At 46.8% G+C, this 25,718-nt stretch overlaps 1 protein-coding gene across 1 annotated transcript in view; it reads right to left on the bottom strand.

Annotated features, from left to right (window-relative positions):
• The window catches only part of mthfd1l (methylenetetrahydrofolate dehydrogenase (NADP+ dependent) 1 like), a 189,319-nt gene that overhangs the window by 157,927 nt on the left and 5,674 nt on the right, over positions 1 to 25,718 (bottom strand). The window contains exons 2-3 of the mRNA XM_033026140.1: positions 15,992 to 16,076; positions 5,663 to 5,707 (exon numbers count right to left, since the gene is read on the bottom strand). Of these exons, the coding sequence (XP_032882031.1) occupies positions 5,663 to 5,707; positions 15,992 to 16,076 (130 nt within the window). The remainder of the gene's footprint in view (positions 1 to 5,662; positions 5,708 to 15,991; positions 16,077 to 25,718) is intronic.

The following is a 25,718-nucleotide window of genomic DNA, read 5'->3' as shown; positions in this document are numbered from 1 at the left end:
CAGCTTTTTTGTGTACCTAAGATTATTAAGGGTTTGGACACGCTAGAGGCAGGAAACGTGTTCCCGATGTTGGGGGAGTCCAGAACCAGGGGCCACAGTTTAAGAATAAGCGGTAAGCCATTTAGAACGGAGATGAGGAGACACATTTTCACACAGAGAGTTGTGAGTCTGTGGAATTCTCTACCTCAGAGGGCGGTGGAGGCCGGTTCTCTGGAAACGTTCAAGAGAGAGCTAGATAGGGCTCTTGAAGATGGTGGAGTCAGGGGATATGGGGAGAATGCAGAAACGAGGTACTGATTGTGGATGATCAGCTACGATCACATTGAATGGCGGTGCTGGCTTGAAGGGCCGTATGGCCTACTCCAGCACCTATTGTCTATTGAATGTTAATTGGCCCTCATTGAAACCTTCTAGGTGAGATCAGTGAAGTCATTAAGGGGCCATCTCTGGTGTTGCCTCATCGATAAAGCTAGTCCCTGACACTCAAAAACAGTGTATCCTGTCACTTAATATCTGCTGTTTGTGTCTCCTGGGAGCCATCCCTTATAGCAAAACGGGTATATTTCAGGTATTTGAGTTCTCTGTCCTTTTAGCCACTGAAGGATTTAGTCATAGGATTTAGTCCATCCATATGAATTACCTTGACCCAGCAAACATGTTTGAGCATTTAGAGCTATCTTGGCAGTTACAGTGTACTTCCCATTGTAACTATTTAATTCTGCAACATTATCCATCAACATCCAAAGTTTCAAAACTAACCAGATCATTATACCCATTAAAACAGTGGTTAGTCATTTATTGTCTTTATATTTAAAATACATGCGCTTTCGAGTTGGGAGATTCGACTGTAAAGATCACCAAGAGAATGTCTACGTCTCCTGATGAATAAAGACTCATATCAACAACTTCTAGTCCAGTATCATTAGTCAGAGAAAAAACATTCGTGTCAGGGTCTTCTAGGTCTCAGAACATCCCAAGGTGTTTAACTTTCTGCAGCCTCTTCCTGTATTTCTTCCAGTCAATCCCAATTCTTTGTGGTTACTTATTTTAGTCTAATCTGCCTCAGTCCATGTATGTGTCTCCGCACCCACTCTGATGCCGACTCACTGACATTTCTCATCAGCATCACCATGCCTGTTATGATTTGAATATGTCTGCATCTTCAAAACCATCTGAATTTTGTTTCAGCTCAGCTCACCTGCTTTATTTCCTTCATACCCCATTAGTCTTCCCCAGGAAAAAAAAGGGATGTTTCTATCCGCCCACTACTTTCCAAAGCATCTAACTCACTGCAACTTTAGGGCAGCTCATGCCATCTAGTGGCTGGTGAAAGAACAAATCCTAATCTGGATTTTCTCTTGAGTGCTGGAGGAACTCAGTTGGGTCAGGTGGAGGGAATGGTCAGGCAATGTTTTGTACGAGTAGTAGTCTGAAGAAAGGTCCTGACACGAAACATCCTCCCTCCCTCCACAGATGCTGCCGGACCTGCCGAGTTCCTCCAGCACTTTGTTTTGCTCAAGATTCCAGCATCTGCAATTGCTTGTGTCTCTGGATTTTATCTGGTTGTGGCCCAGGACGCAGTAGGGCTGAAGAGCTGATTGGGAAGTTCAATATGCAAATGCCTAGCACTACAGATCGTGACGGGGACATTGGCGCAACGGTAGAGTTGCTGCCTCACAACCGGGGCGGACTGTGTGGCATTTCTACTACCTTCCTGTGACTGTGTGGGGTTTTTTCCGGGTGCTCTGGTTTCCTCCCATATCCCAAAGATGTGCAGGTTTGTAGCCTAATTAGGCTCTGTAAATTGCTCCTAGTGTGTAGGATGCAAAAGTGGGACAACATGGAACTAGTGTGCGGGTGATCAATGGTCGGCGTGGACTCGGTGGGCCGCAGGACCTGTTTCCACGTTGTATCTCCAAACTAAACTAAACACCTTAGTTTCCATTTCGTTGTTGGTAGCCATGTCTGTCACTGCAAAGATTCACAACTCTGGAATTCCCTCCCAAATCCTCTGCCTCTCTTTCCTAAAAGACTACTTTGATGACAAAATTCTCATTCCCTCCAATACATTCTAACTTGGCATCAACGTTTGCCTCCCTCCTGTGCCACCTTAGAAGGTCTACCTACAAGAAGGGTGTACAAATTGAAGTTATTAAGCAACAGCACCAGAAGAAACTTGGAATGAGCAAAATAAAACTCCTTGAGAAGCATTAAACCTCTTTTAAACGCACCGCAGCTCACAAGAAAAAGACAACACAAAGTGCTGGAATAACTCAGCAGGTCAGGCAGTATCTCTGGTGGGCATGGGTAGGCAATGTTGCCGACCCATGTCCAAACCGCCGTACAAAATAAGGTACGCCAGCATTGTTATTTTATTTGTAAACCAGGATCTGCAGTTCCTTGTGTCTCCATTTTTATAGCTCACCAGTTCTGATTAGTCAATCGCTCCACGACCTCACCTCATTTCAGCATTGTAACCATTCATCTTCCCCACCCATTTCCTGCCAATTCACTGTGTCATCAGCACCATCTTTCTGGGCATCAGTACCACCTTTCCCCCACTCAGTCCAGTGGTTTGGTTCTTCCTGCTTCTCAAGAGATAATCTGAATTTAAGTCCCTGCAGGTTGTGGGATCTCAGGCAAGAGTTCAGAACAAAACACAAATTAAAAATAGCCAACTTTAATTTTGTTGACAGGCCAGGATGACAATAATAAAACCAAGTAGAACTAAAAATGATTTTAAGGTTTAGGTTTCTTTTTGTCACAGGTAGCAAAAAGATTTGTTTTGCATGATGTCCAAATAAATCAGATTCCCCATACACAAGTACAAACAAGTCAAATCCAAGTACAATAGATAGAGCAAAGGGGAAGATACAGAGCACAGAATATAGTTCTCAGTATTGTAACGTTTTCATAGACGAAGGTACTATCCAATTCACCTCTACCCCATTGTGGACATTAGATTTTGTCGACAGAGTGTTCAGAAGCTTGCTAACAGAGCGGAAGAAGCTGTTCCCAAGTCTGGTAGTATGTACTTTCAAGCTTCTGTTCCTTTTGCCTGACAGGAGCCGGGAGAAGAAGGAATGACCAAGTCTTTGCTTGCGTTGGCTGCATGAAGTGTCGATGGTGTCTTTGGTGGGAAGTCTGGTCTGCGTGATGATCAAGGTCAGACCCCTGGCCACTGGCAGCAAGGGAACAAGGTGACCATACTGTAAGTGTGATTAAGTCCAAAAAGATCCGAGAGGGGTGGATGGGGAGTAACTGTTTCCTCTTGTAGGAAAAATCTAGAAATTTAAGACCATTCCAAAAGAAGCAGTCAACCATTTGAAAGAGAATGTGTCTTTCATGTGGGCCACATGCTTTTAAATACTTCCTTGTTTGGCAGTGGAAACATGTTTGAGGAAGATGTAGATGGATTTTTGATAAGTCATGGGGTGGAAGGTCCCCCTGCTATGCTTGAATGTGGAGTCAAGGTTACAATCAGATTGGCCTTGACTGTATTAAAAGGTTGTGCATGTTCGAGGGGCTGAATGGCCTATTCCCATTCCTAATTTGCACTTTGGTCACTGCTGCACCAGATGCCAATTAACCTCAAAAGCCACCATACATTGCAATCCACGCAAGCAAATATTTAGATTCTTGACTTTCTGTAGATTGCCTCTCCATTGATTGACCATAAACCCAAGTGTTCTGCCTACCTCACAATTCAGTGGTGGTAAATACTTGGCCAGGTACAAGAGTAACTAACTGCTGTCTAACATGCAGTCCAAGGTGTCAAAAGCAGCACAGCAACAGATAAGGAACTGTACATAATTAATCAAAATGCCAGAGTAACTCAGCAGGACAGGCAGCATCTCTGGATAGAAGGAAATTGTGACGTTTCGTGTCTCCATTTTGTGTCTATCTTTGTTGTAAACCAGCATGTGCAGTTCTTCCTACATATGATTACAGTCAAGCCATCCACAGTGTACAGAAACAGGACACTGCTTGATGACGTGAGGTGCAGGGACAAGTCAAGTCGAGTCCCTTGCCTCTTCCAATTCACAGGGTACTCATAACAAATAAAAACAGCTTCCAGATCAATCTAAAATAATCAGGGCTCTCAAACAGGTTTTGCGAGGATCTTACCAGGATTTGTGAGAATGTTGCCAGGACTCAAGGTCCTGGGCTTTAGGGAGAAGTTGGGCAGGCTGGACTCTATTCCTTGGAGCGCAGGAGGATGAGGAGTGAACCCAGAGGTGTACAGGAATAGATCGGACAGACAGGAAATCAAGAACTAGAAAGCACAGGTTTAAGGTGGTGGGGGAGAAAAGTTAATAGGAACTGGAGGGGTAACTTTTTCCACACAAAGGGTGGCGGGGTATGGAACAACCTACAGAGGAGGTAGCTGAGGCTGGGACTATCACAATGCTTAAGAAACATTTAAACAGGTACATGAATAGGACAAGTCTAGAGGGATATGGGCCAAATACCATATGGGACTAGTGGGATGTGGGACTAGTGTAGATGGGACATGTTGGCCGGCTGTGGGTAAGTTGTGCCTAAGGGTCTGTTTCCATGCTGTTTGACTCTATAATTAAATTCAATCAAACTATTCCACAAGAGCTTGGAGGCAAGTACTCCAGTACAATAGCTGCACTGTGTGGAAGAGCAGGAAGATTGCAGCTGCACACAGAAGATAACCTCATCAGCACCATGCGTCAATATTGGCAAGTGGACACTGCCCCATGGTTTCAACCCATGGAAGGGTTAACCTGCACAATCAAAGTGTTTCAGCACCCGCCACGTCTAATCACCAAGCTTCGATCAAAACCAAAACCATCTTACATCCCCCACACTCCCATCTGCTCCGTAACCCTAACCCTAGTTTCCACCAGTCAACTAAATATTTAACTTGTAACCAACACACTATCCTCTTTGGAATATAGGAAGAAACAGGAGCGCCATGTGATCACAGGGATAAAGTTCAAAGTCGACATGGACAGCTGAGGTCAGGGTTGATTAGCAAGGGCGTCAAGGGTTATGGGGGAAAAGGCTGGGAAATGGGATTGAGGGGGAAAGGCACAAGCCACGAACGAATTGCGGAGCGGACTCGATGGGCTGAATGGCCTCATTTTGCTCCCATGACTTGGGACTTTATGAAGCCAGGTCCCTGGAGCTGGAAGACAGCAGCTTCAGCAGCTACACCATTGGGTGCCCAGAGGGACCTTATCCTGGAATAACACAGAACCACACTAAAGTTTCAACACTTCAGGAGTTTCAACCCACAAAATACAGAAGGCAGAGACTCACAACATCTGCCCCAGGAATGATTTCATGACAGACTAAAGAATGCTAGACAGACTAAGTACGTACGACAAAGATATTTGCAATTTCAGTCAAAGATGAAGGTTAATCAAAGCTCACTCAAGAAACAGGTGGAATACTCCAGACGGCCAAGGTAACAAAAGAGACGGCAGAGATACCTCACTTACCCAGTTTCAGACTTTCAGCACAACTTTGTTCGTTTTCCACAAACAAAAATAAAGTTTCAATTTTATGCTGAAGGTCTGAAGAAGGGCCCCAACCCGAAACATCACCTACCCATTTCTCCAGGGATGATGCCTGACCAGCTGAGTTATGCTCGAGATTCATGCGTCATTACTTATGCAAGAAAACTCACCTCTTCGGCCATCTTCTTCACCTCCACCATGTCACCGTCTCCAGCCTAAAAGGGAAATAACAACCACCCTTTAAGCAACTGGTAAACAGTGGTAGCTCCAATACAATGTTCTTACATTATGATAGACACAAAATGTTGGAGTAACACAGCGGGACAGGCAGCATCTCGGGAGAGAAAGAATCGGTGACGATTCAGATCGAGACCCTTATTCAGACTGAAGACGGGCCTCGTCTGAAGATGGGTCTCGATCCAAATAATCTGAAGAAGGGTCTCGACCCGAAACGTCACCCATTCCTTCTCTCCAGAGACGCTGCCTGTCCCGCCGAGTTACTCCAGCATTTTGTGCCTATCTTCCGTGTTAACCAGCATCTGGAGTTCCTTCCAACACATTCTTAATTATGAATCAGCTTTCAGAGAACATGTATGGGACGACAGATGGCACAATGGGCTAAGTGTTCGGCTGGCAACCGGAAGGTAGCCGGTTCGAATCCCGCTTGGAGTGCATACTGTCGTTGTGTCCTTGGGCAAGACACTTCACCCACCTTTGCCTGTGTGTGAATGTGTGTGAATGTGTGTGAGTGATTGGTGGTGGTCGGAGGGGCCGTAGGCGCAGATTGGCAGCCACACTTCCGTCAGTCTGCCCCAGGGCAGCTGTGGCTACAGAAGTAGCTTACCACCACCGAGTGTGACTGAGTGTATGAATAATGCGATGTAAAGCGCCTTGAGTATTAGAAAGGCGCTATATAAATCCCATCCATTATTATTATTATTATTATTATGGTAAACCAGAAATAATTTTACTTGAAGATTACAGAACAAGACAGTGGGGCAATGGGAAGGAGATCAATTAGATTTGGAGAAAAGCAATTAGATTTTTACTAATGTTGCAAAAGCAAGGTTGTTACCACTCAGACACGGGTCAGTCATCATTACACTGCTGTTGGTGGGAGCCTGCACATTTGACTGCCTGGTCAATAGGATAGACCAACGAGACTGCACAACTACTCTCCTGACTTCAGAGGGAATGAACATTCATAAAACAGTACAAGATAAATGTTTATTTTCAATCTTTTAAATGACATTCCCTCCCTCTTACACCTGCTCTTAATTTCACTTGCATTTTCACCACCTCTTGAAATGCAACCTCTTCGCTCATTTTACCAGTGTTCACCCCAAGTGCCATTTCACCACCAGTTTCCTACCTGCAGAATGCACCCACCCCCAGTCATTTCATAAATCGGTCGCCTCAGTGCCATTCACCAATATCATCTCTTGCATCTCAATCCAATTCTGCACCCATTCTGCCATTGTCCACTCTTCCCCCTGGATTTCAATTTTGCTGATTCTCCCCCCCCCCCCCATCATGTGGCACCAACATACCCACCCGACCGAGCGATCCGTCAACTATTCCAGACCTACACCCTCGGGGACCCAAAATCCCTTCAACTCTGATCCCTTGCTGTGCCTTAAATGTTAAATCACACCATCAACAAATGATGCCTTCAACTACAAAGGCTCCAAGTCTGGAATTACTTAATGAACCCCTGACTTTTCACTCACCAGGCACACAACACCTCAAGCATTTTGTCACTCCCTCGTGGTTCAGTGCCAATTTATGTTCGATTGAACACTGAATTGCCTCTAGTCATTTTGCAAAACAGTACACAAACAAGAGTGCAGTAAACTCCTGACGTGCAGCTGGTGCGGGCGCTGGCGGTCAATGACAGGCCGCGGGTTGAGAACAAAGAAGGACCTGTGGCGGTCCCTGGGGGGTAGGCCACCCCTTGGATCATCCCCCTCGCCGATTGAGGGACAGGGGCGTTGGTCTGCCACGGGGTTTCCTGACGACTCCCTAGGGGCAGAGATAAGGGTGCAGCAGCTGCCTCCCGACATTCGCATGCAGCTCGCCAGGGATCCGTTTAACGACATGCAGGCGCTGGGTGAACAAGCCGACGAGCTGTGGAATTCTCACCATCACAACCTGGAAGCAGTGGACGTCCTTCCCGAGGCGTTTGGAGACTCAAGAGCAGGTCGGGACCGCTACCGTGGGTTTTGCTGGGGATACGCACCGCACCCAAGGAGGACTTGGCCTCCTCCTCCGCCGAGTTGGTGTATGGGTCTCCGTTAACGATGCCCAGGGAGTTCATCCCGCCGGCACGTGGCCAGGTGGAGCAGCCTTCGGACGCTCTGCAACGTCTTCGGCAGACGGTGGGCAAGCTGGCGCCGGTGCCCACGTCTCGCCATGGGTCCTTCCGTCCGCACGTTCCCTCTGCTCTGGAGGACTGCCAGTTTGTTTTTCTGCGCAGGGATGCACATCGGACACCTCTACAGCGGCCGTACGAAGGTCCCTTCCGGGTCTTGGAACATGGCTCGTCGACTTTCGTCCTGGACATGGGGGGGTCGGCGTGAGACCGTTTCAGTTGCGCGGTTGAAGCCAGCACATATCGATATCGATCGGCCGGCGCTGGTAGCGCTGCCCCGAAAGCGAGGGCGGCCTCTGTCTAGGGTACCTCCTCCTCTGGCTACTTCGTCCCCCGCACTTGTTGACCAGGCTCCTGTTCCGTGGCCGAGCGTTGTGTGCACCCGGGCTGGCCACCGTGTACGCCCTCCTGTCCGTTTCGTACCTTGGGTACTTGGGGGGGGGGGGGGGGTCCTGTGGCGGTCCCTGGGGGGTAGGCCACTCCTTGGATCATCCCCCTCGCCGATTGAGGGACAGGGGCGTTGGTCTGCCACGGGGTTTCCTGACGACTCCCTAGGGGCAGAGATAAGGGTGTCGTGGTGTGTACTCGGGCTGCTGGAATTAAAAAGTTTATTTTGAATCCGCCTGGTGTCCGGTCTTTTCCTGACCTTAACCAGGCCACTACAGACACCTATCATTGGGGGGGGCGCTACCGAGAACATGGGGGACCATCACGAGTGTATTGAATATGTTTGTAACTGTCAGCGGCCAATACGAGGCGACTCTTTGCGTTCAATATGCAGAACAAAGAATATCACTGTACCAAGTACATGTAACAATAAAGTACCAATCAATCAAGGCAGAGATAGATCGATTCTTGATTAGTACGGGTGTCAGAGGTTATGGCGATAAGGTAGGAGAAGGGAGTTAGGAGGGAGAGATAGATCAGCTACGATTGAATGGCGGAGTAGACTTGATAGGCCGAATGGCTTAATTCTACTCCTATTCCTTATGACCAATCAAAAGTCTTAAGAACTTTACTGTAGGCTATGGCTCTATTGTTCTTTAGGAATAATCCCAGGGAGACTTAAGTAGTTGCCATTTGCTACCAGGTTTCCACCCAGATATTAAAGTATGCTGGTGCAGTGTGATAGCGTCATAGAGCGTGGAAATAGGCCCTTCAGCCCAACTTGCCCACACCAGCCAACATGTCCCACCTACACTAGTCCTACCTGCCAGCATTTGGTCCATATTCCCTCCAAACCTATCCTATCCATGTACCTGTCTAACTGGTAGTTGCTTTGTGGTTATTTAGTAATAACTAGTCATTTCACTTGGCGAATTTAAACAATAATTGAAAAGAAAATCTGGAAAAACGAAGTAGTTACATGTTGTAACAATCCAACTGGCCCACCAACATCCTTTAGTGATGAACAACTGGTGGCCTTGCCATGACTGCAGTGCAATGCCTACCTTGGTCCATTTATATGCCGGCCAGCAAGTTGGTCAGTCAATGACACAAAGGATGAGAAATGGATGCAGGGGTTTCAAGAAGCCACCAAAACCAAAGGAGGATTAAACATAGAGGCTCAACAGTGAAAGTGACTGAAATAATCCAGTGTTTAGAGACACTGCAACAGGACAAGACCAGTCGCCAGCAGTATTCCCTCAGATCAGAGTTCACACCAGGGCAAGAACTGAAGCACTCTCGGAGTGCTAAATCAAACATAAATCTCACAAAGTACCCCTCCTTTACCATATTGACACAATAGAGAGCAGTTGCTGGAATCTGCAGCAGACCTTGTTTATTTTATTCAGTGCTCTTGATGTGGCCTCCTCTACATCAGTGAGACCCTTTCACACAAAGGGTGGTGGGTGTATGGAACAAGCTGCCAGAGGAGGTAGTTGAGGCTGGGATTATCCCAACGTTTCAGAAACAGTTAGACAGGTAAATGGATAGGACAGGTTTGGAGGGATATGGACCAAACGCAGCTAGGTGGGACATGTTGGCCGGTGTGGCTAAAGAGCCCGTTTCCATAGTGTATCCCTCTATGACTCTATGACAATGGGATGCAGGCACTGCCATTTTTAGCGCCATTATTCAAAGTCGGGTCAGCCCTTGTGTGTCACATCCTGGCCTCAGATGTGAATAATAATGATACTGACACAATGTTTATAGGTTACATTCCTTGGTCTCCATGTTTATTACCTCACTCAGCCATGGCCTCATGCCTAGGCTTACACAGTGCACATGCGATCTGACCTCCAAGTCAGCTGATACAAAGGTCATGATATTTGCATATCATCATCATGGCTCATCATCATGACATCCCTCCTTTACCAGAATTAAACTTTACATTAATATCTGTTCTTTCTAATATACTTTCCAATTAAATTCTTACAAACATATTTGTATTTTCATTTGTGTTCCAATAACTCACGAAACAGATGCATTACAACTACAAAACAAACTTTTTTACACTCTTGTAACCTTAATAAACTCCTTGGTCATAATAAACAGCATCATAATAACAGTATCATAATTAACAGTATCATACTAAACAGTATCATAAACAATAAAACAAAATCATCGTATCTCTTGGGGACTCTCCTTTCACGGTTTGGTCTACCAGTTGGCACAAAAGCATCAGAGCCTGTTGAATCTGCCAATGTGTTGTCACCCCGACACCTTCTCTGCTCACCACCTGCGTTGCGGCGTGCTGCATCTGGAACTCTGGTCGCCACCTCGGAAATGTCACCTGTCCCCTCTGAATCAGTAGCTCTTGGTGAATTTTGGGCTACCTCGTTTTGTGTGTCCCTGGACATGTACTTTTTGATGCTCGATACATTTCTCTTGTAGATAACACCTTCTGGAGCCTTGACAGTCACCATGCTGTCGCTCCTCGATACAACATTGTATGGCTGGCAATCGTAAGGAGTGTCTATCTTACCGCCATCATCTCGCCTCACCAGCACATCATCCCCAGGAATTATTTCAGAGTGCCTGGGTCCTCGTTTCAAGTCAGCAAACCATTTTGCCGCACCTTTCTTTTCGGCATCACAGTCTCTCAGCTCCTGGTCTTCCATGATCTCCCGCACTTCTGGTATTTTAGTGCGAATTTCCCTTCCAAACAAAGCTTCTGTTGGACTTTTCCCTGTCGTTGAGTGAGTGATCGCCCGATATACAGCTACCTATGCTAACAGTGCCTCCTTCCAGTTTTCCCCTTCGGCATGGGCGATTCGTATCCTCTTCTCTATGGACTGGTTTTGTCTCTCTACTTCTCCGTTAGCTTGTGGCCATTTCGAAGTCACCTTGTGATGATGGATACCTGTGATTCTCATGTATTCAGCAAATGTCTCAGAAACAAACTGTGGCCCATTGTCGGAGTACAATGTAACAGGCAACCCGTGACTGGCGAAGATCTCTGCTAATGCCTGTAGTCTTTTCTACTGTACTTGACTTCATCTCTGCATACTCATAGTACCTACTACAGTAGTCTACCACTACCATAATTGATTCACCTGTTGGAAGTGGTCCAAGGAAGTCAACAGCTACGTTGACCCATGGTCCTGTTGGCAACTTTGTACTTCTAATTGGTTCTGCTGGGTTGCTCCTGCTTGTGATTTGGCATCCGTGACAGATCTTGACACATTTTTCTGCATCTTTCTCACAACCTGGCCACCACACTCCGCAAATTCTGTTTAGTACCGACGATGCCCAAATGTCCTTCATGAGTTAATGACACGATCCTTGGTCGTAGTGCCTGTGGGATCACCAATCTGCTACCTCTCAGCACACACTGACCAATTACACAAAATTCATCTTTTATGGGAACATATGCTTTGTAAGGGCATTGATCCCATTGCCCACTGTGAATACGCTCTTTGATATCTTTGAGTTCAGGATCATGTTCTGATTCCCTTTCAACTTCTTTCGTTGTCACGGCTCCTGGCGTTGACTGAATTGCGACGAATCGCACAAAGTTCTCCGCTTCCATCTCTAGCGTGGATGTTGCTCCCAGCTGTTCATCCTTCAACAGTCTCGACAGCGGGTCCGCGATGTTTGCTTTCCCAGCAATGTGGACTACTTTGTACTTGTACTGTTGGAGTCTCAGCACCCAACGTTCTATTCTGGCACATGGCTTAGACCTTGTTGAATAGATAACTTCCAGCAGCTCGTGATCTGTAACAAGTTCAAATTCAATACCGTACAAGTATGCATGGAACCTTTCACAGGCCCACACTAGTCCCAGTGCTTCTTTCATAGCAGAACGATTTGAGTATAGGAGCAGGGAGGTTCTACTGCAGTTGTACAGGGTCTTGGTGAGACCACACATGGAGTATTGCGTACAGTTTTGGTCTCCTAATCTGAGGAAAGACATTCTTGCCATAGAGGGAGTACAGAGAAGGTTCACCAGACTGATTCCTGGGATGTCAGGACTTTCATATGAAGAAAGACTGGAAAGACTCAGCTTGTACTCGCTAGAATTTAGAACATTGAGGGGGGGTCGTATAGAAACTTACAAAATTCTTAAGGGGTTGGACAGGCTAGATGCAGGAAGATTGTTCCCGATGTTGGGGAAGTCCAGAACAAGGGGTCACAGTTTAAGGATAAGGGGGAAATCTTTTAGGACCGAGATGAGAAAAACATTTTTCACACAGAGAGTGGTGAATCTCTGGAATTCTCTGCCACAGAAGGTAGTTGAGGCCAGTTCATTGGCTATATTTAAGAGGGAGTTAGATGTGGCCCTTGTGGCAAAAGGGATCAGGGGGTATGGAGAGAAGGCAGGTACACGATACTGAGTTGGATGATCAGCCATGATCATATTGAATGGCGGTGCAGGCTTGAAGGGCCGAATGGCCTACTCCTGCACCTATTTTCTATGTTTCTATGTTTCTCTGTTTGAGAATACCTTCTCTCCACGCTGGTTAACAATCGACTGGCATATGCTATGATTCTGGGTTCATCTGCATGTGTCTGTACCAACACTGCTCCTAAGCCGACCAGACTAGCATCTGCTATGACTTTTGTTGGAGCAGCTGGATCATAATATCCACGGGTTTCTGCACTCATTAGACTCTGTTTCAGTGATTTGAATGCCTGTCTCTGTTCACTACCAAACTGGAACGGTACGTCTTTCGTGGTCAACTTTCTCAGTGGATCTGCCAGTGTAGTAAAATTTGGAATAAACTTTGCACAATAATTGACCAGTCCTAGAAAACTCCTCATCTCGGTTGCATTCTGAGGTTCACGTGCATCTGCAACAGCTTTCACTTTCGCTGGGTTCAGCCCTTCACTTGTGAGTCTGTGTCCCATGAAATCCATCTCAGAGATGCCAAACTTCTACTTGTCTTCATTCACAGTGAGACCTGCTTCTTGAAGTTTAGTCAACACTAGCTTCAACCTCCTGTCATGCTCTTCACGACTTGATGCATGGACGATGATTTCATCTGATATGTTTGCTACTCCTGGTACACCTTGAATCACTCTGTGGATTTCGTACTGATAGATCTCGGGAGCAGCATTGATTCCAAACATCAGTCTTTTGTATCGGCACAATCCGCAGTGAGTGACAAATGTTGTTACCTCTCTTGACTCTGGATGTAATTCCAACTGATGATATCCCCGCTTGAGATCAATTTTGGAAAACACTTTACTGGTTGATAACTCTTGTAGCACCTCATCAACCGTAGGAATTGTCTTTCTCCGATTATTGCCTCATTAGCTCACCTCATGTCAACACACAGTCTAATGTCATCATTGGGTTTCGGCACTATCACAACTGGACTCACCCATGGTGTGGATCGTTCAACTGTTTCAATAATGGCCTTATCAATCAACTCCTTGATTTTAGCTTCTACTTTTCCACAAAGTCCAAATGGCGTTCTCCGCATCGGTTTAGCTATCAGCTTGACATTTTCATCAATGGCTAACTTCACTTGCCGACCATTCAATTTTCCAATCCCTTGGAATACTGAATGAAATTCCCACCTCGTGTCATCATATGACTGCACTGAATTGACATGCCCTCCGATGTGAAGCACTCCCAGCTCTCGAGCTGTGTTTCTACTCAGCAGAGGTTCTCCCTTCTCCTCTATCACCACGAATTCTGCATCAGTTTCTCTATCTCCGACTTCTACTTTAGCCGTGAAACATCCAATGGTCTGCAAAGGTTTAGTTGCGGTGTATAGATATAACTTCTGACTACTCCTCCTTGATGTGCACTTGATTTTCTGCTGTTTCAAGCATTCCCAAAGTGATCTGTCAATTACGTTGCTGTCGCTACCAGAATCTACAATCACTGGCACTGTAACACCTCCGATGGTCACTGCAACTTTCTCGTGATGGCTCTCATTCAATGCGAACTGATAATTCCTTTTAACAGCATGCTCACCAGCTTCATCACTGCCTTCCTCACTTCCGAAATCACCTTCTACGTGACGGACATGACCCTTCTTTTTCTGCCAAGGTCTGTCTTTCATTTCACTGGACTTCCCTTTCTTCTAATCACTTGTCTTGTCCCTGGACTTACTTTTATATTTCTTTGCAAAATGATCTTTGTCTCCACATTTCCTACATGTTCTACCTTTTGCTGGACAACATGCATCTTTCCCTATGTGACCCTTGTTGCCACACCTGCAACACTCGATTCCACTTTCAGGCATACTTCTTGGTCTACCGTAGGACGGCTGGTTAACTTGCCCAGTCTTGGAATCTTTCAATTTCATGCTGTGAAATTGTCCCTCAACAGCTACCAGTACCGCCGCAATCGACAAAGCATCATTAAGGTTTAACTCGCCCCCTTTTTCTAGTAAGCCTTCTCCTGAGCTTGTCTGACCTGCAATGCTGAACTACCTGATCCAATATCCCGTTTTACACAAATTTGCATCCTACAGACACCTGTCTGTGTCTCGTCACAAATTCGAGCAACAGTCTCGCCCTCTACCTGCAATGTTTTACGGAATAAATGGCGTTGAAATGTAGCGTTCGGCACCACCACATAATGACTGTTCAAAGCATCAACGGCTTTCTTATAGTCTTCCTTCATTCCGGTATCAGGGTGAGTTGTAAACATTTCTCGAACTGCTGGCCCAGCGGTGAAAAGAAGCAACGCTCTCCGCTGCGCCTTCTGCCCTGGCGTACTCTCCTCAAGAAAGAGCCCTCGGCTGCCGGCATAAGCTTCGAATTCCTCCAACCAAGCATTCCACTACACGCTGACGGTACTCACGTCACCCGTCGGATCGAAGTGTGGAACTCCACAAAGTGCTAAGAAATCAGCTCCAGCGACCGAAGCCACGGATCCAGAATCCAAAATATGCAAAATATCCTCGTTGTCAATGTCACATCCTGGCCTCAGATGTGGAATAATAATGATACTGACACAATATTTAGAGGTTACATTCCTTGGTCTCCGTGTTTATGACCTCACTCAGCCATGGCCTCCTGCCTAGGCTTACACAGTGCACATGAGATCTGACCTCCAAGTCAGCTGATACAAAGGTCATGATATTTGAATAACATCATCATGACGCATCGTCACGACAGTGTGCTCCATGAACTGGAGCGATCCCGCAAACCGGCTGGGCAGTCTGCAACCCAACGGCATGAACACCAAATTCTCTAATTTCAGGTAGTCTGCACAGCCCGTCTTTCTCTCTCCTCCCATCTAGCCTGCACCTCTCTCACACACCATCTTCCTCCCTACCTTCACACCCAGTCCCCATCACCCTGCTTCTCTCCCCCTCCCACTGGATTCCCTCCCTCTACTCCTCCCCCCTGCCACCAACCCTCATCAGGTCCACTCTTCACCCTCCTTTCCATTCGGATTCCAAAATCTGTAGCTTTTGTTCTCCACTTCTCACCTCTCGGCCTCTGACACTATCCCCCCCCCCCCCCCCCTCACCCGCCACCTGTTTCTTGCAAATCAATCCCTCCTTGCCCGATTCCACCCAACTCATGCCTGTTCTTGCCGCATCCCTCCACCACCTCTTTATACCGCCTACTTCCCCTCTATTCTTTCAGTCCAGACAAAGGATGTCAACCCGAAACATCGACTATTTCCCCCACAGACGCTGCCTGACACAGAGTTCATCCAGCTTGCTCTGGTTTTTTTTTTGTCACACCTGCTTTCATGCAACTTAAAACCCACCTGTACAATGGCCAGACTTGGGTGAAAACCAGGTTCACATTTCTTCAAGGCTACCAACTCTGCTTTACACTTCTGAATTATCCGCCTATAGTAAAGGACAAAATAAAATATAAAATCAGTCAATTTCAACAACATCTGTAATCTCGCCACAGAAATATGGGAATGATATACTGAATATGCCTTTTATTGCAATTCCTCTTACTTTCAATCCAATTAATTGTCTATGTATCAACTTTGGGGTGGCACAGTGGTTAAGTTGCTGCCTTACAGCACCAAGGACCCGGGTTCGATCCTGACCACGGGTGCTGTCTGTACGGAGTTTCAACGTTCTCTCCGTGACCTGCGTGGGTTTTCTCCGGGTGCTCCGGTTTCCTCCCACACGCCAAAAACATACAGCTTTGTAGGTTAATTGGCTTGGTAAAATTGTAATTTGTCCCCAGTGTGCAGGGCAGTGCTAGTGTATGAGATCGCTGGTCGGCGCGGACTCAGTGGGCCTGTTTACATGCTATATCTCTAAACTAAACTACACTCCACCATGACTGTGTGCTATGCGACTACAGTTTGAGTCCAAACTAACAACACATGTTCAGCAGGAAAGTTGTGGGACAAAGTTATACTGTTCCCGTTATACTGTTCCCTGTTCTATCTCCGAGCAAGAACTCATCCCCATTCATCTGTGTCGCAGAGGGATACATTTAAAATGTTCTTATTGGCATGAAGTGGCACAACCTCAAGCCCACACCACCACTGTGCTGAAGCAACTGCATAAACGGAAAAAAAACAAAATTCTCTTTGATGTTGTCTAAATGGGTCTAGAAGTACCAGCAGCAACATTTGTGCGAAAGCTTGTTTTAAAGACACAAGGTAGAAGGGGCAGGGAGTGGAAGAGAGTTTATTGTTCCAGTGTATTGCATGTGGTTGGACTTGCACAAGACCTCAGGTTATATCAAGACCATTCATCACCATGACCCAAAAACACTCAGAGCAATAATCACCCACATTGCGGAGTGTGGATGTGGAGACGATGTTTCCACTAGTGGGAGAGTCCAGGACTAGAGGTCATAGTTTCAGAATTAAAGGACGTTCTTTTAGGAAGGAGATAAGGAGTAATTTCTTTAGTCAGAGGGTGGTGAATCTGTGGAATTCTTTGCCACAGTAGGCTGTGGAGGACAAGTCAGTGGATATTTTTACGGCAGAGATAGATAGATTCTTGATTAGTACGGGTGTCAGAGGTTATGGGGAGAAGGCAGGAGAATGGGGTTAGGAGGGGGCAATAGATCAGCCATGATTGAATGGTGTAGACGTGATGGGCTGAACGGCCTAATTCTACTCCAATACCTATGACCTATGACCTCTATGTGGAGCGGAGTTTGTAGGTTCCACCCATGACCACATGGGTTTCCTCTGAGTGCTTTGGTTTCCTCTCACATTCTAAAGGCGAGCAGCATAGTTATTCAATGGGCTACTGTGGGCTGCATCCTAGCAAATGGGAGAACCCAATGGGAATCCAGGCAGAATGAAATGAGAAGGTACACAAAATTGCTGGGGAAACTCAGCGGGTGCAGCAGCATCTATGGAGCGAAGGAAATAGGCGACGTTTCGGGCCGAAACCCTTCTTCAGACTGATGGGGGGGGGGGGGGGGGAAAGAAAGAAGGAAAAAGGGAGGGGGGGGGGGAGCCCGAGGGCGGGCGGATGGGAGGGTGGGAGGAGACAGCTAGAGGGTGAAGGAAGCGGAGGAGACAGCACAGGCTAGCCAAATTGGGGGAATTCAATGTTGATGCCATAAGGACGCAAGGACCCCAGACGGAATATGAGGTGCTGTTCCTCCAATTTCCGCTGTTGCTCACTCTGGCAATGGAGGAGACCCAGGACAGAGAGGTCGGATTGGGAATGGGAGGGGGAGTTGAAGTGCTGAGCCACCGGGAGGTCAGGTAGGTTATTGCGGACTGAGCGGAGGTGTTCGGCGAAACGGTCGCCCAACCTACGCTTGGTCTCACCGATGTAAATCAGCTGACAAGGAATGGTAGGGAAGTGTCGGAAATCGTCCAGGTGTATTGGAGTGCCGGATGCCCAACTTCCATCCGGCACTCCAATACACCTGGACGATTTCCGACACTTCCCTACCATTCCTTGACCTCCCCATCTCCATCGCAGGGGACAGATTCCTGACCGACATACATTACAAACCCACTGACTCACATGGCTATCTGGACTACACGTCTTCCCACCCTGCCCCCTGTAAAGACTCCATCCCCTACTCCCAATTCCTCCGCCTACGCCGCATCTGTTCCCAGGATGAGACATTTCATACCAGGGCATCGGAAATGTCCTCGTTCTTCAGGGAACGGGGATTCCCCTCCGCCACCATAGATGAGGCTCACATCAGGGTCTCATCCATACCCCGTAACACTGCTCTCTCTCCCCATCCCCGCACACGCAACAAGGGCAGAGTCCCTCTGGTCCTCACCTTTCACCCCACCAGCCGGTAAATACAACACATAATCCTCCGCCATTACCGCCACCTCCAACGTGACCCCACCACTCGCCACATCTTCCCATCTCCCCCCATGTCTGCCTTCCGCAAAGACCGCTCCCTCCGCAACTCCCTCGTCAATTCTTCCCTTCCCTCCCGCACCACCCCCTCCCCGGGCACTTTCCGTTGCAACCGCAAGAAGTGCAACACCTGTCCCTTCACCTCCCCCCTCGACTCCATTCAAGGTCCCAAGCAGTCGTTCCAGGTGCGACAAAGGTTCACCTGTATCTCCTCCAACCTCATCTACTGCATCCGCTGCTCTAGATGTCAGCTGATTTACATCGGTGAGACCAAGCGTAGGTTGGGCGACCGTTTCGCCGAACACCTCCGCTCAGTCCGCAATAACCTACCTGACCTCCCGGTGGCTCAGCACTTCAACTCCCCCTCCCATTCCCAATCCGACCTCTCTGTCCTGGGTCTCCTCCATTGCCAGAGTGAGCAACAGCGGAAATTGGAGGAACAGCACCTCATATTCCGTCTGGGGTCCTTGCGTCCTTATGGCATCAACATTGAATTCCCCCAATTTGGCTAGCCTGTGCTGTCTCCTCCGCTTCCTTCACCCTCTAGCTGTCTCCTCCCACCCTCCCATCCGCCCGCCCTCGGGCTCCTCCCCCTCCTCCCTTTTTCCTTCTTTCTTTCCCCACCCCCCATCAGTCTGAAGAAGGGTTTCGGCCCGAAACGTCGCCTATTTCCTTCGCTCCATAGATGCTGCTGCACCCGCTGAGTTTCCCCAGCAATTTTGTGTACCTTCAGAATGAAATGAGAGCTTGATGGTTCGGCCTGTTTCTATGCCATACGGTTCATTGAAGAGTTAACACCATTTTGAAAGCCAAATCTCTCTCAGGAGAGAACCAAGGTCAGTGACAACCAAATATAAGCTTCACGCAAATGTTACAATGTGCAACAGACATCATTGCACCACCTTCTTGTTCCTCTGCCCATTTAGTAGCAATGTTACAAAATTTTGAGATTTTAAAAATCAAGTCTGCAATTTATCCCATCAGATAAAGCATAAAAATAAGTTTAATTTGACACCTAATTCACTTTCATATCTCAAGTATTTAAAAAGTTATGGCCATTTTCATACTTGGAAATTAGCATCTTGTTCCCTATTGATTTTCTATGGACATAACAAAAAAGCTGTGATCGTGGACAGTCAAAAGCCCATAACTTTCTTACAAATTAAGAGAACTGAATGAAATTTTCAGTTATCATAGATTGAAGCATTCTGAAACAAATATAAAATAATCTTACTTGGATGACCTGAAATTAAAGCATATAATTAGTTAGTTACCTAATTGTAGCCAATTTCAAACTTCAATTACTAGATCTAAACATCTATCCATTTCTTAATAAATGATTAACATTTTTAAATAGCCTAAGTGTCCAAATAATATTCACAAATAATTCACAATAAAACATGATTTTTAAATCTCATTTACATTAATTTATAGGCCAAATGGAAGGAATTTAGTGTTTAATTGCTGTAAATTAAAGTCCATTTAAATCAGCTTTCTAGTGGGATCCTGTGAACGCGCTGGTTTGGAACGTTCACATTGCGCTAGATTTGTGCCCTCAAATGCCCAGAAAAATACTGCGGGATATAATGGGCCCAAAATTAGCTGCTCGCAACATTAAGCTTTGTATAAAGGGATCTTAAGAAGCCCTTTTTAACGTAAAAATAAACAGCCTACCTCCTGTTGTCCCCTGTATGAGATCTGGCCCGTTGTCGGCGGTCGGGGGTTTAGAGGTTAATTTTTAACCTGCTATAACAATTAAATAAAGCCCTTAAAACTAATAATAGCTCAAGCGAGGGAATCTTCCAGCGATTTTTCGTTAATAATTAACTAGGCTGAAAAACCTCGATTTGAACAGCCTAGGTAAAATCGTGTTTTAAACCCGCCCCCCTCTAAACGGCGCCAAAATCGCGCACACGGGCTGGGACAGATTTTCAGCGACGCTTCAGGTACGTTTTGCAACATACCTACATTTAGCTTTTTAGCAGAAACTGTTCCTCATATTCTTTTAAATCAAATTAATCTCAAACGTTCACCATAATTTCCTCTTGCGGCCACTGACAACACACCTCAAACCTCCACATTCCATTGGAAAAAAAATCTTTAAACTCCAATCAAAGAAACATTAAAAAAAAAAGGAATAGGCCATTCGACCTTTCAAGCCAGCACTGCCATTCAATATGATCATGGATGATCATTCAAAATCAGTACCCAGTTCCTGTTTTCATTTGGGTATAAAATAAATTCTGGCCTTCTGTGTTCGATTATCTTCCTACAATGAAGCACCAAGAACAATACAGAGTAATCTATGGCTTTCGTTTAGCCAACCTCAGCAATAGTCAGCATGTTTGGAGTAAACCCTAATGTTAAGGCCGGTATTTGGCAGGATTCATTGCGGAATCACCAGATGATTTGTTTGTCTTCTCAGCTTGATGATGTGGGCTTCACAACCTGCGGGTGCGCAAAATGGCCATCCTCTCAGTTAGAAGCCAGCACTTTCTAGTCTCATCCAGGGATCTCTTTCTCAACATTAAGGCAAACGTTTGAACAGCGGCCAAAGATAGGTTCAGTCTTGTCGTTCATGGTTAAAGAATCAGATGACACCAAACACTCCTGTGGTAGCACATTTCAAAGAGGAAATAGAAGAACAAAAGGAAAACATAATGCAAGAAAAATGAGGCCATTCAGCTCCTTTTTTCTGCTGCACCATCTAATAAGTTGTTGACTGATCCCACCCCGCCTCCCTGCCCCCATCCTCAACAACCTTGTATTCCACAATTCCGGAAATATCAGTCACGGAGATGCCAGCTTCACAAGCCAATGTGCGGCACGGTGGCACAGCGGTAGAATTGCTGCCTTACAGCTCCAGAGACCTGGGTTGGATCCCGACTACGAGCGCTGCCTGTACGCAGTTTGTAAATTCTCCCCGTGACCACGTAGGTTTTTCCCAGATGCTCCAGTTTCCTCCCACATTCCAAAGACGTGTAGATTTGTGGACTAATTGGCTTGGTATAATTGTAAATTGTCCCTAGTGTATAGGATAGTGTAAGTGTGCGGGGATCAATGGTCGGCTGGGACTTGTTGGGCCAAATGGCCTGTGTCCGCGCCGTATCGCTAAGCTAAACAAGGCTTCAGCAGACTGATGCATCACACGACATGGGAGGTCTCATCTCTCCGGCAAAATATTGAACAGTTTGGACACCCTAAATGCTTCCTCGAGTGAATGCAAGAAACAGCATTTTCGAAGAGAGTTTTCCTGGCTGTGATTTATCCATCAACCACTGGCCACCATCACGTGTTAACTGTGGCACACACACACTGCCGGTCACGTTTCCTACATTACTCTTCAGAAGTGTGTGATTGCACGGAGGTCATGAATAGAGCAGTTGATGTTTATTGCTCGGGAAATAAATGCTTTTGTGTAAAGGGAAGCAAGCTCATCATGCAATTACTGGCTCTGGGGAAACTTGGGAAACTGTCAGACAGCAGTAAATCAAGATCCAAATGGGAGGCTCTGTCTTATGTTACCGAATCAATTGAATTCCCCAGACAGGACCAAACAGACACCAATGACACCACCACCACCACTGCCTGGTCTTCCTACACAGCAGCCACTAGTTAGGAGACGAGACCAATCTTGCATTCCTGCATCGGGCCCAAATAGAACCACATTGCCAAGGAGTGCTTCATCCAGTGACCAATGGGACAAAAAAAAAATGGAACGCACTGCCCCCGAAGTTAGGGCCTTATGCACCGTTTCCCCCTTTCCAACACATTTCCTGATTGCCAGCTTTCTCTTCTCCCCCATAACCCAACACCCTTTTAAACCATCCTCGCTCCTCCAACCCTAACTTATCAATTGATTCCTTTATCTTCTTCCATTCTAGGGCCAGCATTAAACCCTTTAACCCCAGGGGCAATTTATCGTCCATCCTCAACCCCGTTGCTGCCGAGAGTATTGGATACAAGGATGTGGAGAAAAGCAACATCCTAGCTGTAGCCCTGATCATCAGCACTCCGCCACGAGTAGAGCTTCCAGCAAGACTGTTCCACACTGGTATCCACTCAATAATGTGGAAAATGCCCATGGCATGTCCTGATCATAAGAAGCTAAACTAATTCATTCCAATGAATCAATCAAAATGAGTAAAGGTGTCAAGTAGGTCGCGCTATCAAGTGGCATTTTCAAATAAACTGCTCACCAACTCAGTCTGGGTCTCACCAAGAGCCAGTCACTGCTGCTTAGGTTCAATAATGTACCAAAGGGCTGAATTATAGGGAACCTCTTCTTGCGTATGGCGTGCACAGCCTAAGGTCCCTGTCCCACTGTACGAGGTAATTCAAGAGCTCTCCCGAGTTTAAAAAAAAAAACGAACTCATGGTAAGCACGTAGAATGTACGTCGCGAGTACTTCGGAGCTCAGGACGTCTCTTAGCGGCTCGTAACGCTAACGGCAGGAACTCGGGAAACGCGGTAACCTCGTGAAGATTTTTCAACATGTTGAAAAATGTCCACGAGAGCCCTGAGTACCTACGAGTGACTATTACCATAATTCTCCGAGTTCGAATCAGGAGAAATTCAGGAGAATTTCTTGAATTAGCTCGTACAGTGGGACAGCCCCAACTTGTACTATTTGATCTTATTTGATTGTGCAGGCAGAGTTGATTAAATTCGTCGAAACAGGGCGGACCACGTGAAGGTTGCAATCTTCCACCCCATTATAGGGATGAGCTGACAGTAATTGCTCTTGACATCAAGCAGCATTTGGCCAAGTGTGACACCAAGGACCTCTTGTTCTTAATAAAGCCAAAGGGGAGGGGAAACACTCCAGTGCTTGGCATCATTGGAGAGTGGAAGGGGAAGATTTACTATTGTCAGTCATAATTCCAACTGTTCCCAAGGGCAGTGGTGCAGGTCTAACTTGAGTTGCTTTATCAATGGCCTTTCTAGCATGGGTCAGAATTGGGGAATATTGGTCCAATTTCATTCTCTGCTCAATAAAACAATGTGGTCCATGTTTGGATACACCAAATGCCAGACCATTCATCACCATGACCCACATTTATGCCACACACACGGCATGGCTGCCACTAGCATGTCTATCCTTGACCATCTCTGGTGTTACCATTGCCCAGACCATTCCAACAACCAGGAATGTTAACTGGATCAGCCACTGGCACCATAATTACAAGGGCAGGTCAGAGCTTCAGCATCTTGTGGGGAATGACTTTGTTGCCAAATCCATAAAGGCTTTCCACAATTTGTAAGGTGAGAGAGAGAGAGAGAGAGAGAGAGAGAGGGGTAGTTTGCTTGTGATGGAGTGACGTCGCAACAGCGTTCCAGAAATTCACCACCAACTGGAACAAGACAACTCAATAAACTGGCAGGTAGACAAAAGCGCTGGAGAAACTCAGCGGGTGTAGCAGCATCTATGGAGCAAAGGAAATATGCAATGTTTCAAGCCAAAACCCTTCTTCAGACTGATGTAAGGTCAATAAACTGGCACTCCATCTACCACATAAGCACAAAGTCTCTCCACAAACAATAACAGTTGCCCCTCCATCACCTCACCAAACCACTAACCAGAACCCAACAAGATATCCAGAGCCTCAAGGAAGCATTTCCACGTCACAAGGGCAAAAGTGATGGGAAATAAACAATAGGCACTCTTCAGTCGGTCTTAAAACACAACTTGCATGCATGTTGTACAGTAGAATCCCTTGAGTCAACTCCATACCAACTCCATCACTGAGAACTCCTCCCCTATTTCATCTGTGGAAGAATCCACCCCCATGACTCCTGCCAGATCCCACCCAGTCAACTCCAACCCCGATGATGCCCCCAGCCCACCTCCCCCCTTCCCCCAGACAACTCATCCTCACCAACCAAACTCAGAACTGCTGTAGATTTGGGAGCAACAGCAGCAGGAGTTTAGCAAGAGATACGACTGATTGGCTCTAGCCCAAGTGGGAGGAGAGAAGTGAGTCAGTGCCGGGAAACCAGTTGAAAACTGAGGAATTTGTAAACTGAGGTTTGTAAATTGGTAAATCAGGCAATTTATCAGTCAATTTAAGCAAGACGGCTCTTAGCGAGCGGCAGTGAGTGAAGCGCCCTGTGAGAAAAGTGTGAGTCTTTGGCGTGCCCTGTGAGAAAAGTGTGAGTCTTTGGCGTGCCCTGTGAGAAAAGTGTGAGTCTTTGGCGTGCCCTGTGAGAAAAGTGTGAGTCTTTGGCGTGCCCTGTGAGAAAAGTGTGAGTCTTTGGCGTGCCCTGTGAGAAAAGTGTGAGTCTTTGGCGTGCCCTGTGAGAAAAGTGTGAGTCTTTGGCGTGCCCTGTGAGAAAAGTGTGAGTCTTTGGCTCGAGAGTCTTCGGCGAGGAGGCTGAGGAGAGGAGACCACGCAATACGCTTGAGAGGTAGAGACGAAAGAAGGAGATGTCAGGCAAGCTGATTCAGTGCGATGCTTGCAGTATGTGGGAGGTCAAGGACACCGCTGGTGCCTCTGGCTGCTACAAATGCGAGAAGTGCATCCAGGTAGAGCTCCTGAAGGGCCGTGTCGGGGAACTTGAGAAGCAAGTGGATGACCTCCGGTTCGTCCGAGAAACTGAGTCGTTCCTCGACAAGTCCTACAGTACGATTGTTACACCTAAGGTACTGGAAGAGAGAAGGTGGGAGACAGTGAGAACGGGAGGGAAGCATGGAATGCCAACTTCCCCGGGTGTTGTACCTCTTGTGAACAGGTTCACCCACTTAGAAGCTGTCGGGACAGAAGAGGTGTTTACACTGGGCGGCGGACTGGCTTGTGATGCGAATAGGGCTGTTGAGCCAAAACGAAAAAGGCCTAAGGCAGGCAACGCCATTGTAGTGGGAGACTCCATTGTGAGAGGTACGGACAGGGGTTTCTGCGGCAACAGACGGGATGCGAGGATGGTGTGCTGCCTTCCTGGTGCCAGGATCCAGGATGTCACGGACAGAGTGCAGAAAATCCTCAAGGGCGAAGGTGAACATCCGGAAGTGGTAGTGCATGTCGGCACAAACGATGTCGGAAAGAAGGGGATGAATATTCTGCAGCGTGACTTTAGAGAGCTCGGAAAAATGCTGAAAAGCAGGACCTCCAGGGTTGTTATCTCCGGTTTGCTTCCAGTTCCTCGTGCTGGCGAGAGCAGGACCAGGGAGATACG

Source organism: Amblyraja radiata, chromosome 8, assembly GCF_010909765.2.
Source record: "Amblyraja radiata isolate CabotCenter1 chromosome 8, sAmbRad1.1.pri, whole genome shotgun sequence".
Taxonomy (NCBI): Eukaryota; Metazoa; Chordata; class Chondrichthyes; order Rajiformes; family Rajidae; genus Amblyraja; species Amblyraja radiata.
The sequence above is the reverse complement of the archived record's forward strand: the minus strand, read 5'-3'. Positions and strand labels throughout refer to the sequence as shown.